The sequence below is a fragment of the Telopea speciosissima genome, chromosome 7 (assembly GCF_018873765.1).
Source record: "Telopea speciosissima isolate NSW1024214 ecotype Mountain lineage chromosome 7, Tspe_v1, whole genome shotgun sequence".
NCBI lineage: Eukaryota > Viridiplantae > Streptophyta > Magnoliopsida > Proteales > Proteaceae > Telopea > Telopea speciosissima.
In genome coordinates, this window is record NC_057922.1 from 45,813,628 (window position 1) to 45,831,752 (window position 18,125).

An 18,125-nucleotide genomic window follows, 5' to 3' on the forward strand; every position below is an offset into this window, starting at 1 on the left:
TGGTACTTGGGATTTGTAACTATGGGCTTCCTGTATAGCAGAGGTTGAACGGTTGGTTGAGAAGGGGATATGATCTAGTGCTTCAATCATATCAAATAAAATGATTGCAACCGTTGTAGTTCAATGTACGATCTTTATAATATCCACTGAAACGTCAACGCCTTGCCTAACGACTATCGATTTCGAATATCTTATAGAGGTGTAATTTCTTTTGGGGTGTCCAGGCATTACTGGATCAAGCCTGTAGATTGAAAATGTCGTTTAGAGAGAATCGAATTCCACCTTGTTCTCCTCTCTCGCTCTGTAGTCTGTACATTCTTTACAGCTTCTGGAGATTGAAGAGGTGAAATTAAATCTTTTTCGACTTCATTTTCGGGCCACAGATCTGTATAATCAATCAAGTAAGCTCCCCAGATTGTTCTCTTCCATTCTTCGAAGCAAATTTTGTTTTTAGTTTCTTTTTTTCCTGTGAATTCTAATTATCTTGCGATGAATTTTATTTTGTGTCTCATCTAGTTCTCTCCGATACTGGGAGTATCTAATAATGGGGCTATCGTCCACCACTACTGGTGGTGAAGGAATTCAATTTTGTATATTTGATCTAAGAAGGGGACAGCATGAAGGACAAGAGCTTGACAAGATTTTGTTCTTCTTTCCTGCTGATTTGCCTTTCTCCACGCAACTTTCTGTAATTGGGCTTAGCGAAGGACTCATCACCTTTACAAGGTTAGTAGAATCATTCTGGTTATTTCTCTTTCCAGTTATCTATTCAGATTATGCATTTCTTTGCAAACCTTAGCTCGTAGGACGCAAGAATATTTTAGCTTGGATGTCTATGTTAGAAAGTTTGAAAAGTCTGATTCAGAAAGTTTGGGGATTTCTTTCTGAATCAGTCTTTTGCATGTCCATACACTTCGATGTTAGTGTTTCTTAGAGTGTGAATGTATGATATTCATACCGTTCCCATTATATTTTCTGATCCAAACATATTTGCAACATACCAATGGCCTTGAGAATTTCTTTATCCAACAGTCGACAATTAAAGGACCCTCTTTGTGACAATGGGTACTGCTGTAATATTCCTGGAAACTTCAATTCTGTCTGTAAAAGTACCTTAAGCACTGAACTACTATCTTCTCTAAAAGACATGAATGATACTACTATATATGGGGTTTTTGAGATAATATGAACATGGAGACTATTTTATTGGTAAGGCAAACCTCTATGCCGGTATCATTCAATGGCTTCTTTAGCATTCCACCATTGATGAATGAAAAAGATGAAATTACTTGCAAAGGAGTCATGGGATGTCTTATCTCGTGAAGAGTCTTATGTACCAGTTGTAGCTTCTCACATTTTTACTAAAAAATTTCATTATTGATTGAAAAAATAATAAAATCTTCCACACCTTTGCATATGCTTGTTATTTGAATAATTTCTTTTGTTAATATTTTCACATAACAAAAAGTGCTATGTTCGTGAACATTTTGATAACTTCATTTTAAGGCGTGAGATGTTTCTGAATATGTGAAAGTGAGATTTGTTGTAAGTATAAGGAAACATTATGATGGATATTTACACTTGAGCAACATTTAGTCTATCCATGTTTTGCATCTATACTCCTTTTCAAACGATTTTGATGTTTTAAATAGTGAACAATTACCTAATTGTACATATTTGATATAGAAACCAAAGAAGATGTATCACATCTTTAACGGCTAGAACTTAAGTGACCATTGTACACGAATTAGAAAGAGTTCAAGTTCTTTTTTGGATAGACAAAATAGAATTTTATTAGAGAGAAGAGAATGCACAAGTATATAAATATAGAAAATGGCTCAAGGTCTTTTTGGATAGACAAATTAGAATCTTATCATAGAGAGAAGAGAATGCACAAGCATATAAATATAGCAAATGAAACAAAAAAAAACTTCCTGTACAGCTATGACAACACAGGAACCCTGAAGCAGCTCAAAACAGAACAATGGATAAGGATGGAAAAACCCAACCCCTGAACATCCATGAAACCGAAGAAAAACCACATCCTGAAGCATATTTTAAAAGATAAAAGTAATAAATTACCCTGTACACATAAGATCATGGGAAGCTGCAAAGAAAACGGGACTCGCATACACTGGGGCCATAGCAGTGCACATCAAACTCCACCAGAAAAACCTCCATCAGCAGAGAGTAACAAATAAAAAAGCCACCTTCATCCGCCAACATAAGGAAATCTATTTATGAACGAAACAAACAATGATGGCTCTTTTTGGGAGATAACTTTGAGGTTCTTCTAAAGGATTCAGAACAGAATCTGGTACAGATTCACCTCTCTTCTTTGATCATTCAGTTCTGTTATTATCCGAAATCCACCATTCCAATAGCTTCCTGACTTCCTTGCACTGTCCAGCAGGAGGCCTCTTGTCCAGAGTATTTAACTGATATTTTTCTATTGTGCTGATTTCATTTCTGCAGTTACTTTGGTTCTTCTATTCTTTTTATTTCGTATTGTCTGCTAGTTGCCATAACACCAGTTTTATGCAGAATTTTCTCTCCTGAAGCTGCCTGTGAGGTCATTGAAGCAGAGAGGCACTCCCATGTTTTCTATCAGGCAGAGCCAGATATTTGGATGGTGATGGTGCGGATTCTTTTCCTACTGTCCTCCTAATGAAGTTTCAATACTTAGTAATACAATAAGATCGATATGAGATGTTGTAGATGATAGTTGTAGGTTACATTGTTTATTAAAAGAGCCATTGCTTGAACATCATTTGCTCAACAAATTTGAGACTTGGATCGTTTGTTCAGTGTCATTCTTCCCTCATCTAATTCTCATATTCCTCAATTATTGTCTACCTAGCATCTACAAGTTCAACTTCAGATACCCCTATCTATCTTGAAATTTAATATAATTCCTTTTACTATTAAAAGCAGGACACAGCTAACCAGATGTCCAATTTGATAAAAATATCCTTTACTCCTTTGTTTTTCTTGAGTTCTGTGATGATGAGAATAATTTTGTTCCTACTTAGAGTGAAATCTACATGAACCAATTTGTAGTGGAGATTTTTCGTCTTCATTTTTCTTTTATTGGCACTTAAATGGCCATTTATTTGTCCTTAGAAAAGTTTTACAAGCATCCGTCTCTTGGTCTAAGCTTATTGAGCTTTATTTTGGGTTTTTAAAATGTTTATACGAGCATGTGCTAGTTTAGCTCAATCTGACTTATCATCAAGGTTCAAGAAGTCGATTTCGACCAGGGTTTCGACTTCTGATCAAAATTCTGCCGGGGTCGGTTGGTGGATTCGTTGATCACTTCAGTGGTTAAACGGCCATATTTTGAGCTGAAACTTGGTCGAGACCCTAATTAAACATACCTATACACAGTGGAACCTTTAGATTGTTGAAAAACACACTCACATTGTTACTTTGGTTTTGTACCCTAAGTTGGCAGTGTACTTCATACCTTGCCTGTATATTTCTCAAAGATATCTATGTTACACATGATTTAGTACTATAACATACCAAATATAAAGATATCCATTAAAATATGCAATTGCAAGTGATTGATGGAGAAAATAATTTAATATTATTAAATTTCAGAATATTACATCAAAGGTACAAGTGTACAGTCACTGACTTCACAAATCACAAGTTCACCGCGTTCGTACTCAGTAATTTTTGAATAACAATAGAATGGATTGTCACTTTAGTTTTCATTTCTCGAGTTGGATCAGGTGGAATTCACATGAAATCCCAGAGGTGCAAATGACCAAAAGTTCCCTGCCCTTCCTCCTATTCTCCTACTCTTTGTCAATACCAGAAAGGGTTTTGGGTGGGCTCAACCGCTCAACAGATGAGGAAGATTGTTGATGCCAACGAAACTGTTCCTCCGACGATCACAAAAGATGGCCATAACTGGTATGTTGGAAGAAACGCTCAACGTCCATCACAGTAGCCTGATAGGTCACATCATCAACATACTCTAGGTACCTCAACCATTGAGTGGTAATCCTATTTTTTCTAAGAATTGTTAGAAAATCAAATTTTCAAACCAAAAAAGAAAAAAAAAAAGAGCTACCCAGAGCACGAGGCTCCCGCTACTGCAGGGTTGGGAGGGGCAAATGTATGCAGCCTAGCCCTCTGCTTCGCAGGAGAGGCTGTTTCCAAGTTTTGAACCCACCACCAACAGGTTGCAATAGCGCAACTTAACCGTTGCACCAAGGCTCGCCCACTTTTCAAACCAAAAAATTTGGAAAATGATTTAAAGTCTGAAAATGAAATCCGTCTCAGTGGAGTCATAGATTGGCTTATACTATCTAACATTAAAAAAATTGAATCCTAACCACTACATATTTACCCTATTTTTTGCCAAAAATTACTTTAGGGGAAAAGGGTATTACCTCAAAGTTTGAATCTTCAACCAAGCTCCCTCAAACCCACCAAATCTTGGTTGTAGATGACTTGCACAAGGTTGAATTGGAAGAGGAATGGCCAAAATCCACTTAGATTTCAGTTTTTTAGCCTAAGCCTTACTCAAATAGGGGGTGGGGAAGGAAGGGAAGGAAAAGAAAATGAAACATCATAATGAGATCAGAAAGATGACAGGTTTTTTGCGTCCCATATTTCCCATTTGGATAAAAAATATCAGGACAAGAAAGGTTGCAAATAAGACTGTTAGTGGCATGAAACCTGTCGAAATGCAGTATAAGTCGATCGAAACAGTGCATGTTTCAATTGACTTTATGACTTATAAACGCATGGTCGTGATGTTTAGGCGAAACCAAACAGCACGACTGACTTGGGCCAAAATTCCGACCAAAGCCTGGAAGTTTCGGTCGAAATTATGAATACATGCAGAGCCGGGCCCCATTTCGTGCTGGTTCAGGTTGAAACCAAAATATTTCGGTCGGTTTCGACCGAAACCGGTGACTTTTTGAACAATGCATATGGTCATTTAGTGGAAGGCCAGAAGGAGTCTACCTGCAATATGTTGGAAACAAGGTTCGAGAACTCGCGAGATCTCGCTGAGATCTCGCCGAGTTTCTCGGATTTTCGAAATCTCGAGACGAGATTGCCTACGAGTCTCAAAAGTGCAATATCTCAGCGAGATCTCGGTTGGATCTCGGTTTCGACCCATTATTTTAACCCACCTACCACTTAAATACCTTACCTAATTGGACAAAACTCGACATATCTCGGCGAGATCTCACCGACGGCGAGATCTCAGATCTCGGGTCCAGATCTTGGGTTGACCCAAAGTTGAAGCTTCGAGTTGAAAAAAAAAAAATGCACCAACTCGGCGAGATCTCGACTCGTCTCGGTTTTTCCAAGAGTCGAGTTGGCACCGAGACCCGAGTTTTAGTACCTTGGTTGGAAAATCATGATGGATCTCAAGTGCATTTCACAAAGGTGAGGTGAGGCATCTGTCAGAAATCTGATTGGGGTATATGTGTAACTTAGTCTTGTTTATATAGCTTTTGTGGGCTTCATGCCAGAATCAGTTCATAACATAAATGCAAGGAACCTGAACAATTCCTAAGTCAGTGTCCTGAAAGGGAAAAGGAAATTCAAAAGGACTCTAAATAAGTGAATGGTAATAAAGAATTCTACACAAGTAAAACGTTAATAATATGACTCCACAGTCTTTTGAAACTGCTCTTACCTCAATAATCGGTTAAAACATTGGTTGACCTTGACATCTGCTAGAAAGACATTCATTCTGAGAGCCTGAGCTCAAACTTATCCGATGAAATGTGAATATCAGAGAGAAACTGCCTATAGTGCAAATCCAAGGCAAGAAACTTGTTTCCTCCCATAAACAATCTCTCTAAATCGAGTGTCTGAGAAGGTAATACTCTTTGATGGAGGACATCTGTTGGATTCTCCTCCTTCAGGGCCTAATTTTGCGAAGAAAACATTAGATCGTTCCTTGAGGCTCCCACTCTGCCTAAGGACATTGGGTTCATATTGAGTATCCATTGAACTTTAATTTGTTGTTGTTTGCTCATGGTGGACATTGATTGTATAGGGTATACATTGTGAAGGGGCTGTTTTGAGCTATGTTATAGCACTGTCTGACAGTGGTATCGACTGAAATACTTCTGAATTAGTCCGTAATAAGCTTCAAGAAGGAACTTTTGTAATAACCATCTTAATATATTTTTTTGGGTATGAGTGCAATCGGTTGAGAAGATAAAAAATCTTCACTTCCTTTTGTTTTCCAAAGCCGTAAGAAATCTTCACTTCCTTTTGTTTTCTAAAGCCGGCCATGATCAATCTATAGAGTTCCAATTCAGTCTTATTCATAAAAATCGCTGAGTAGTAGTTCAGGTGGAACATGGAGGTATATACATCTTTGTTGGGGTATGATGGCCACTGAGAGGGGGGGGGGGTTGAATCAGTGGATTCTAAAACCTTTTTCCTCAATAGGTTCACTCCCCAGTTCTCCTGTTGATGTCCCTGGCACTCAACACAACTAATAATAGTGTCCTCTCACATGCACAGTCTACAACCACACAATGTCTGGGAATCCTGACTCAGGCACACTCACACATGCACAGAGACACACACTGCTGTTCAGAGTTGATGATAACGAGGCTGCCTAGAGCTGACACACATATCCTGCAAGCAAGACCACAAACTGGCTGGGGCCAAGTCTACTAGTTCCACACACAGGCCTGCAGTCCACACTCCATTACAATACACAAGCATACAATCATAGGCATCCACAGAACAAGATATATGTGCTTTGGCAAGTTTAGATAGCAGTATGTCATGGACTTAGACCTCTTTAAGCAACCGGGCCGGCACTTAGCACTTACGCTAGCACTAAGTCAGCCTTTCCACAACTCTAGCAAGGGACTTGGGAAGAGACCTTAGAGAACACAAGAGAGTTTGCGAGAATGGAAATTGTATTGCACTAGAAAGCTTGAGTACAAAGCTTGATAGCTCACTTGCTTGGTTGGTTGGGTGGTGCCTTGGCCAAATGAGGCCACCTCTGTTTATAGGCAACCAAGAACCCAAAGAATGCCTAAGATATTTACAAGTGTCATCTATCCAATGGTTAGGAAATTTCTAGTCTAAGGGACTAGAACATTCCCACCTCCTTGTGGAGGATTCTAGCTACTTGGAGAAGTCTAGAAGTCTCCTCCTTCCTTAACTATATACAAGGTTTCTAGAAGCTTCTCTAGAACCTTCCTTAACCTTCCATGCTTCTAAAGGTTTTAGACTATTTCTAGACTCTTCTCTAACTGTAGAGAGTTCTAGGCCATGGACTTGGTCTTAACTCAAGTTCCAAGTCCATGGGCTTGCAAGTTAGGCCCGTGGGCCTTTGTTGGGCGGGCCGTGACACTCTCCCCTGCCTAAGTTGGCGACGCCCTCGTCGCAACCTTCTTGGAGAACTTCTGTGTATGGCCTGCATGAACGCCTGTATAGCCTCCTCTTGTGCGAAGTAGCAGCGTCCATTGAGCCACAACTTGAGTCTTCAATGTCTCTTCCTTATGACCACGTATGGGCCAGTGTATCGGCGAGCCTTCTCCTTGGACAACTCCTTTAGGGACTTGTTGAGCACTAAGTCCCCGCCTTTGAAGCTTATCGGTCGCCTTCTTTTATCAGCCCTTCTCTTTCTCTTCTTCTTGGTCTTGTCTTTGCAAGACCGAGTCACATCCACCTTCCTCTTAGGTGGTGATTGTTTGTGCATCCCTGATGGCCTTTTGTCTTTGCATCCATCAAGGGCCTTCTTAACTGACTTGGGTAGTGCCTCCACGGGGCTATTTTCTTTCTCCTCGAGCAATGCGGTGAGGTAGGTGTCTTCTTCGTTCTTGACTTCCTTCTCTAGTTGCATTGCTGACAAAAGCTTGGAACCTTCCTTAGTCCCTTGCACCGTCGGGACCATACATGGAGCACCTTCCTCTATGATGCAAATTGTGTTGATGAATGGCATGGGTATGACCTTAACCCTTCTAAGGCAATCCATGCCAAGCACCACTTGATAGTCATCCATGGGCACCACTGATAGATCCACGGTGCCTCTCCACGTTCCCATTCGCATCTCAACCCCTCGAGCTATGCCTTGTATTGGACAAGCTTGGGAGTTGACAGCCTTGAGCCAACCTCCCTCCTTGGACACCTTAAGTCCAAGCTTCTTTGCCTCCTCCGTTGAGACAAAGTTATGGGTAGCACCTGTGTCGACCATGGCACGTGTGGGCTTCCCATTTATGTGTACCTCCACAGACATCAACCCCTTCTGTGGAATAGTGGCCTCGACCTCCGTCCTGGCCTTGATGGCACCAAGTTGCATTAGGGAACCCATATGAATCGGCTCTTCTTCCTGACTCTTCTCCTCACGTAGGGCACTTAAGGCCTTCCTCTTTGGGCAATCCCTGGCCCAGTGTGGCCCATCACACAAGAAACAGTTGTCCTTGGGCTTGAACTTATCCTTTTTGTCAAGTCGAGGCTTACCCTCCTTGCCTGAAGAGGGTTTACTACTGCCTTCCTTGGGGTGATGAGCATCAAAACCTTGGTCTCCCCCACCGTTCTCACCATTGCTCTTTCTTGGCTTGTCTTCTCTTTGGAACTCCATCAATGATTCTGCCGTTGCTATGGCTGAAGCAAGGTCTTGCACACCATGGCGTTGCAGCTGTTGTGCAGCCCAGTTTTGGAGACCATCAATGAAGTTGAACAATAATTCCTCGTCTGTCATACTCGGGACATCGAGCGCAAGTGTGGTGAACTCTTTGACATAGTCCCGAATAGATCCAGTATGCTTGAGCCTTTTGATGTTCCTTCTTGCCAAGAAGGTAGCATTCTCGGGATAGAATTGCCTTTTAAGTTCCTTCTTAAAACTATCCCAGGTATCTATGGTGTACATACCTTTTTTGATATTCGCATGCCTTCTGCGCCACCATAGAGTCGCTATATCAGTAAGGTAGAGTGTAGCCGTTCGTACCTTCGTAGGTTCATCCTCGAGTGCCATCGCCTCAAAGTACCTCTCCATGTGCCACAAGAAGTTGTCGACTTCCGCGCGTCTCTCTTCCCATAAAATGGCTTGGGCCTTAGTACCTCCACCCTAGGCACCTCGCGAGAGGTAGTAGCTCCCCCGGCTGCTGCCCTCTTACACATTGCCCAATCTTCTTGTACTTCGTCGATGCGAACGTCCATCTTCGCCAATGCCTCCCATACTTGGGCCTTGAAGGTGGCAAACTCCTTCTGTTGGGCATGCACTATGGTGTTGAGAGTGCATAGTAGGGACTCCTTGAGCTCCCCCATTTGGCCCACAAGCTCCTCCTTGAGCTCCATCATGTGGCCTTCGAGCTCCTCCCTGCTTTGCTCAACAACATCAAGGCGCTCCTTCACCTCGGCCGTAGCTAGCTCCACCCGAGCTAAGCGTGGCTCTATAGCTCCACCAATATCTACGGGCTTGTCTTTGCCTCTTTGCCTCTCCTTGTTGGGAATGGCCTCCCTTCCACGGACTTACTCGTTCATCGACATGTCCACCACTTCCGAAGGGTTAGTAGACATCTCCACAAGTATGCTCCCTCGCAACCGAGGCTCTGATACCACAACCAAGGTTCGAAAACTCGGGTCTCGGGGCCAACTCGGACCCTTGAAAAACCGAGTCGAGTCGAGATCTCAACGAGATCTCGCCTAGTTGCACTGTTTTTTTTCTCGACTCGAAGCCTCATCTCGGTGGGTTTTAGACCTAGTTTGGGTCTGAAACTTGGTATTCAGCCTATTTTAGGCCATTTAAACATAATGACACTATCAGATTTTGCAAAAACTAAGTCTAAATAGGAGTTTCAGTTAGTAGGAAAGCAGGACAGATACTTACTTATGATAGAAACCAGGACAGACACAGGACAAACACACTTATTTATGCCTAATATCATTTAAAGTAAATGATATTGCATTTACTTAAGATATTATTCATAAATAAGCAAATACCCCCCTATTTGAATCCAATAAAAATAGTTAAAAATAAAATTCCAAAAAAAAAAGTCACCCCAGTTCAAGAACAAAAACTGGATTTTCAAGGTAGGTGCAATTTTCAAACTTTCTAACGATTCGATTTTACAAGATTCGCGAACGAATTAAGTTTGACCGTACATAACTCTTTCAATATAAATCGATTTTAGCAATCTTGGACTTGTTGGAAAGCTTTTCAACAAAGCTTTCCAACAAGTCCAAGATTGCTAAAATCTGATTTATATTGAAAGAGTTATGCATCGTCAAACTTAATTCTGCGCAACTTCGTCAAAATCGCTCGAATGGAAATAATTTTTGGACATCAAAACAAATGAATATTTTACCGCACTTTTGGTTTTTAGCAATGTTTTACCATAATAAGATTTATGGAATTTTTAGATTTGAGAAAAACCCCAGCATTAGAAAGTTGAAAATTGCACCTACCACCGAAAATCCAGTTTTTGTTCTTGAACTGGGGGGTTGACTTTTTTTCCTTTTGGAATTTGATTTTTTAACTATTTTTATTGGATTCAAATGGGGGGCTATTTTCTTATTTATGAATAATATCTTAAGTAAATGTTATACAAAAGCATTTACTTAAATGATATTAGGCATAAATAAGTGTCTGTCTTGGTTCCTGGCATAGATTCCGGGCATAGATAGGTGTTTGTATACCAAGAATTTCTAGCAAGATCTCGAGATCTGGCACTCATGTAAAGGACCTAGATGGGCATTTTCCTATGTCAAACCGAGAAACTCGGAGATCTCGCCGAGAAAATGCACTTTTAGAATGCATATGTGATCTCAACTCGAGATTTTGAAAAACCGAGAAACTCGGCGAGATCTCGCGAGTTCTCGAACCTTGACCACAACTGTCACGGACTTAGACCTCTCTAAGCAACCGTGCGGGCACTTAGCACTCACGCTAGCATTAAGTCAGCCTTTCCACAACTCTAGCAAGGGACTTGGGAAGAGAACTTAGAGAACACAAGAGAGTTTGAGAGAATGGAACTTGTATTGCATTAGAAAACTTGGGTACAAAGCTTGATAGCTCACTTGCTTGGTTGGTTGGGTGGTGCCTTGGCCAAATGAGGCCACCTCTATTTATAGGTAACCAAGAACCCAAAGAATGCCTAAGATATTTACAAGTGTCATCTATCCAATGGTTAGGAAATTTCTAGTCTAAGGGACTAGAACATTCCCACCTCCTTTGTGGAGGATTCTAGCTACTTGGAGAACTCTAGAAGTCCCCTCCTTCCTTAACTATATACAAGGTTTCTAAAAGCTTCTCTAGAACCTTCCTTAACCTTCCATGCTTCTAAAGGTTTTAGACTATCTCTAGACTCTTCTCTAAGTGTAGAGAGTTCTAGGCCATGGACTTGGTCCTAGCCCAAGTTTCAAGTCCATAGGCTTGCAAGTTAGGCCCGTGGGTCTTTGTTGGGCGGGCTGTGACAAGTAGCTACCAAGGAACACCTATCCCTATGTCCAACACCAACTGAACACCAAAAACGGAAATGGGCTTATAATGATGCTCTACAATGAAGCATTTCTAGTCTAGGTATTTGACAGTCAAAACAACCTAGCTAGCATACATGTACATACAAGAATACATGTAAATAGGGTTAAGTAGTAGAGACCCTTACAACCCTTGATTGGATTCGATTCTTGATATCTTGAGAAGCCCTGGCAGTGTGGATCTTCCCTTCTTCTTTCCTTCTCTTTCTTGTAAAGAACCTTCAATAATTGTTCATTATGTCTCACCTACCCTTCAATGCTTTCAATGAGACTTTGAGGCAACAAGAATGGTGGTTGAGTGTGATTCAATGCAACATTAATAATCCTCCCTTCTCTTTTCTCCTATAGGGTTTCTTCTTTTTTTTTCTTCTTGAGGATACCTTGCAAAATGAGCATTAAAGGTGGTCAAATAGGCTCACAAAACCTCAATGTTGAGCTTGACTTAACGTGCATCCGGTTGGCCGCTGAGGCATCCACTTCAGGTCTTGGTCATCCGGAGGCATACCGGCAAGGTACAAAAACTCTGGTCTCGGTACCAACTCGGCCCTTGGAAAAACCGAGTTGAGTCGAGATCTCGCCGAGTTGGTGCATTTTTTTTTCCGACTTGAAGCCTCAACTCTGTGGGTTTTAGATCTAGTTTGGGTCTAAAACTTTCGTATTCAACCTATTTTAGGCCATTTAAACACAATGACACTATCAGATTTTGCAAAAACAAAGTCCAAATATGAGTTTCAATTTGGACCACAGGTTGGTAGGCGATGGCGTACTAAAATACCCTACTCTACACATAATTTAGTAATAGAAAGCAAGCAAAACATTCAATTAATAGCTAAACAACTTAAATAAGATTTAGAAATGTTAAAGTAATACATGAAACTGTTTAACAGTGTTACAACTATCATCACATAAAATGACTTCGAATCAAGTATTCAGTCCTCGCTAGTGTCACATAGTCTTCCCATGATATAGTGTTGCTGTAATGTTGCATATAGTGCTTCACAGTAAGCATATAAGAGTTCTGTCGAGTTAGGTAAGTAAATACATAGTAGATGGGTAATTTTCATGGGTTAACCTGAGATCTCGACCCGAGATCTGAGATCTCGCCGAGATATGTCGAGTTAGGTAAGTAAATACATAGTAGATGGGTCATTTCCATGGGCCAACCCGAGATCTCGACCCGAGATCCGAGATTTCGCTGAGATCTCGCCAAGATCTTGTATTATTTTGTATCGTATCCCATCTCGTCTCGGTTTCTCAAAAAATCGAGAAACTCACTGAGATCTCGAACTATGCATACCAGTTGACCGCCGCTTCGTTTGGATTATGATACACTTGACCCCTTGGACAACCGGATGATGTTGGCTTTTAGAAATGAAACTCAATTTGCTCTCGGGACGTTTGGACTGTACATACTGGTTGATCACTTGGAGCATCTAGTTGGCCGGATTGGCCTTTGAAATCAATTTTTCTCTCTACAAGTTTAGACTGTATAGACCGGTCGATTACTTCACTAACAGGGTACCCGGATGATGCCTCTGAAACCTGTTTAACCCTCTTCCAGACCTCTATCCATTCAAGCTTCCACATCTTTCTAGTCCGAATTCTGTTTGACCTGATTCTTCTTTTGTTGGAAAGCTATCTCAATGATCATCATTTCTCATGTTCTGAGCTCCTCCAAATCCTGACTAGAAGATATCTCGAGAGTTCCATGAAGCAGCTGCATCAATACAAAACGACCTAGAACTTTGGCCATGTGGCCCCTTGTGCCTTGGATGCCATCAAGGCAGACTTGTCACCAAGGCTTCCACCTCACTGTTAGAGTTGTTAGAATATCTTGTATAAGGGTAGTTCTATCATTGTCCTATTATAAGACATGACCAAGTTGTATTTTTCTTGTTCTTGTTTTAGTTCCCTTTACATCCCTAGGGAGGTCTGTGTAATTTGGAAGAGTTTATTAATGAAGTAATATGTGTGTTGAGAATCACTCAACACACACAACCGATTTTCTCCCAACTCTTCTTCTCTTCTTTTCTTCTCTTCTTCCCCTTTCCTTCCTCCTTGCTGGTAACTCTCTAATCTTTCATTGGAATCGATCCATTGAAGCTTTAACTTGGTATCAGAGCTAGCATCTTTGGTTTGAGAGTCGGCTCAGCTCAGTAGTTGTCTTCTCCTCTCTTTGAAACCCTATAAAGTAAAGGGGGTTCCATTAGAGGCTGTATATGTGAGATACTATATTTCTTACAGTCTTAGGAGTAGTATTCTTCAAACCAAGTCCATATGGAGAGAGTTTAGGAGCTGCTGAAGTGTTTTAAAGCTTTGGAAGATGCCTGCCTAGCTACCGCCAACCTGTGAAGCATTTGCCTTGGTTCTCCTTCTCCTCTCTATCTCTTGGAATGAGACCTAGTGCATTTGAATCGCCTAGGGATGTTATCTCAGACCCCTAACCATAGTTCAAAATCTCGCGAAATCTCGATCGAGATTTCTGAAATTTTGGATATTTCGACCTCCTCGAAACGAAATGCCTCCTCGAATAAAAAAAATTCAAAAATTCAATCAAAATTCTCGAAATTTCGAGATATCTCGAGATTTTTTCAAAATTTCGCGAGATTTCGAGTTTCTCGAGAAATTGCTTTATATAAATGAACATGTTTCGTCAGTCTCGGTCGAAATTTCGACCGAGACTGAGAAACAGCTCTGGTTTTGCACTTTTGCTTGGTTTTTCAAGGTTTTTGCTCATTTCTTCACAGTGGATCAGTGGGTAGTACTTCTTCACAGTTTGGTGACCTATATCTTAGGATAGGTTACCTTCAGCATGTTGATGATGCAATTTACATGGCCACTGTGGATGACTACACTCGCTTCTTCTCCCAGACTATGACGTGGCATGCATTTGTCCTACAGTCGGAGAGCAATACACGTCGGCTCCAGCAGACCATGAGTGGGGTTGATCCTGGACGGTGGAGTAGTTATTATTAGCAAATTTGTAAACATTTGAGATGAATGATGACTAGTTGACTACTTAACTTGTAGCCTTGTAGGGGACAATTGGGGATATTGACATATTGTGATTTGGAATGTTTGATATCATCTTCTTAAATCTTAACTCTTAAGTTGTTATTTGTTAACTTGTTATTGACTTGATGTCTTATGTACTTAATATTATGATTTATGACTTAACTTATGAGTTATTATGTTTCCAACTTAGTTCCAAGTCAATTTACTTGTTTAATGTACAATATGTATGTGTAAATGTGTAATTAACTAAGTTATACACTTATACATTAGGGTTCGACCTTACGTTGCCAATCAATGGTGCACATCCAAAACACCATTTTGGGTGACTATTTTTGCAATTTGAACATTTAAATGTGTTTATATAGCCTAAAATAGGGTTTCCATGAAGTTTCAGGCCTTAATTTGTCTTAAAACCCACCGAAATGACCTATCGAAACATACCAGAAAAAATACAATATTTCGGTCAGCCCGAAATACCAAAACGAAACGAGTTCTCAAACTATGCCCCTAACCTCTTGGTTGTTGAGAGGAAGGGTACTTAGCTTCCAACTGTTGTGAAGCATTGGAAGCAAACCCAGTTTTTCCGCTAGCAGTGGGCTATTTCAGATTCGATTCTGCCTTTAGCAGATTGGTTTGCCTTGGAACTTGACTCATTCAAGTCGTATGGGAGTGCTGTTTTGAAGCCCTAAGAGCTTGTTCTTGAAGGTGGAAGATTGGAAGACTGCTGCTGCTTTTTGCTGCTGTACAGGTATTGGCAACTCTGTTTCTGCTTCTTGTTTGACCTTTTTTTTTTTTGAAGATTGCTGCATTGGATGATTGTTTGTTGCTGAGAATGGAATGTGTGCATCTTGGTACACTTGTTGGGTGTTATGAATTGAAGTTCCTTGGCTGTTAGAAGGATTTGGTTTGAGTTATGCAAGTTTTTTGCTCTCTGTATGCCTACTGTTTTTTAGGCTTGGTCTTAGCCTAGTGATTTGGTTGATTGAGCACTATTTGTGTATTGGTTTGCCTCCTGTGTTTGGGTTGAGTGTACTCCCCACTTGAGCAAAACACTATGGTATTGTTGAAGTGTTTGCCCATTATGTCTATTGTGTCTGGACAAGATTCTGAAGTCAGTGGACCAACTACAGCTGGCAGCCTGAGTAGTGGTTTCCTAACCATGGCTTCCTTTGATAACCCCAACACCCAAATCTCTGTTGTGAAATTGGATAATACCAACTACTTGGATTGGTCTCATTCTGTGAAGTTGTCCATATGCAGTAGGGGAAAGTTGGGATACATTACTGGGTCTATCACAGCTCCTGCTACAACTGATCCAGGCTATCTCAAGTGGGAGACTGAGAACTCCACTGGTATGACTTGGCTGATATTCTCCATAAAACCTGAGATAGGTAGGAGGTTTATGAGTAAGGAGACTGCAAAAGATATCTGGGACAGTGTCTCCAAAGTTTTTTATAGAGTTGGAGATGCAACAAAGGTATATCAAATCCTCCAAAAGATCATCCATATGAAACAGGGTGATAGGAGTATATCTGAGTACTACAACTCTGTTATTAGCTTGTAGGAGGAATATGATCACTATAACAACCTCCAGTTGTCCAATTCTGGTGATCAGGCAAAGGTCTACAGGAGCCAAGAAAAGGAAAGGATCCTTATTTTGCTTGGTGGTCTTAACCAAGAGTATGAGCCTCTTCGCCTGCAAATCTTAGGAAGATCTCCCTTTCCATCTCTGGATGAAGTGTGCATCTACTTGCAAAGTGAGGAAACCAGGAGAACCACTATGGATATTGCTCCATCAACAGAGAGATTTGCTCTTGTTTCTAGTTCCCACAGAGAATGGAAAAGTGGGGGGAAAGGCCAAGGGCTACCTCGTGGAGATCACCGTGAGAGATTTAAATGTGATCATTGTGGCAAGCTTGGACACACCAAGGACAAGTGTTGGGATCTTCATGGACAGCCCCTAGTATGCGTGGTGGTTCATCTAGTGCCCGTGGAGGCAAGCAAGGGAGAGCTAGGTCTCACTCTGTGACATCTGAGTCTGAGCCACCTGGATCCTAGCCGGCTCCTGATTCCCTCTCACAGGATGATATTGCAGCCCTCCGTCGGCTGATGTCTCACCTTGGAGGTTCAGCTACTGGTTCTACCTTTGGGGGGTCTACTACTTCTGCCTCAGCTCTGCAGGTCTTGTCTGCTCCTCCTACTGCACCCACTTAGATTATTGACTCTGGAGCCTCTGATCACATGACTGGTATGTCACAGTACTATGAATCTATGATTCCTACTCCATTTGCTCTGGTCGGGATAAGGTAAGGGTTGCTGATGGTTCCCTTTCTTCTGTCTCTGGTAAGGGTAATGTGCGAGTTACTCCTTCTATTTCCCTTGAATCTGTCCTTTATGTTCCTGATTTTGCTACTAACCTATTATTAGTGAGTCACCTAACCAAATCCTTACATTGTTGTGTCATTTTCTTTCCTTCCTATTGTGTTTTTCAGGATTTGGAGACAAAGAGGGTTATTGGCAATGGGACTGAAAAAGGAGGACTCTATCTTCTTGAACCACAGTTACCTGCTCCATCTACTGCTGCAGCTTATGTTTGTGGTCGGAGTGACCGTAGTACTTTGGAGTCTTTAATGCTTAAGCATCAACGTTTGGGTCATCCCTCTTTTGTTGTTATGAGGAGACAGTTACCCCACTTGTTTATTTCTTTCCCTTCATCTTATGTTTTCGAGTGTGAATCTTGTATTTTTGCTAAACATTGTCGCACATCTTATCTTTATCGTGGTAATAGATCTACTGCACCTTTTTCCCTTGTTCATACTGATGTTTGGGGACCTTCCCCTACTACTTCTTTATCTAGATTTCGTTACTTTGTTTCATTTGTGGATGACTATTCTCGGTTTACTTATACTGTTTTGTCGAAACAAAAGAGTGATGTTTGTGATGCATTTAAGTATTTTTATCAACTTATCAGTACTCAGTTTGGTACGATTCCAAATTGTTAGGTCTGATAAGGGGGGTGAGTATATGTATGGGGGGCTCCAACAGTTCTTTACTGATATTGGCATCATCCATCAACTGGCTTGTATTGACACCCCATAGCAAAATTGGGTGGTTGAGTGCCAAAACCGCCATTTGCTGGAAATCACTAGGGGTCTTCTCTTTGGTATGCATGTGCCTAAGACTTTCTGGTCTGATGTACTTCTTACCGCTGGCTTTCTTATTAACCGGATGCCAACTCCACTCCTTGGCTCCAAATCCCCCCTTCTCTTCTTTCTCCTCAATTCTCAGTTTTCTCCTTGCCTCCCAGAGTCTTTGGTTGTGTTTGTTATGTTCATGTCAACAAATCAGCCCGTACCAAGCTTGATCCCAAAGCTCTCAAGTGCATCTTCTTGGGCTACTCTGATTCAACCAAAGAGTATAAGTGCTACCATCCTCCTTCCCGAAGGCGACTTCTCTCCAAAGATGTCACCTTCTTTGAGTCTATCCCTTATTTTTCTTCTCTTCAGCATTTTGTTCAGGGGGAGAGTACTAGCAGTGAACAGAATGCTGATGTCATTCCTTTTCTATCTCCTTCCCAACCTCCACTTCCCCATTCCTATTTGATATTGGAAAGTACAAAGAAGTGGATG

At 41.2% G+C, this 18,125-nt stretch overlaps 1 protein-coding gene across 6 annotated transcripts in view; it reads left to right on the forward strand.

Moving 5' to 3' along the window:
• Positions 1-224: 224 nt before the first annotated feature.
• The window catches only part of LOC122667145 (vacuolar fusion protein CCZ1 homolog B-like), a 64,415-nt gene continuing 46,514 nt past the window's right edge, over positions 225-18,125 (forward strand). Inside the window, exons 1-3 of one of the 6 annotated variants that reach the window (XM_043863352.1) lie at positions 225-334; positions 515-726; positions 2,545-2,638. In XM_043863352.1, the coding sequence (XP_043719287.1) occupies positions 545-726; positions 2,545-2,638 (276 nt within the window). In that variant the 5' untranslated portion in view covers positions 225-334; positions 515-544. Of the gene's footprint in view, positions 727-2,544; positions 2,639-18,125 lie in introns of all 6 variants that reach the window. The other 5 variants (XM_043863351.1, XM_043863350.1, XR_006333762.1 and 2 more) reach the window with 5 other exon arrangements.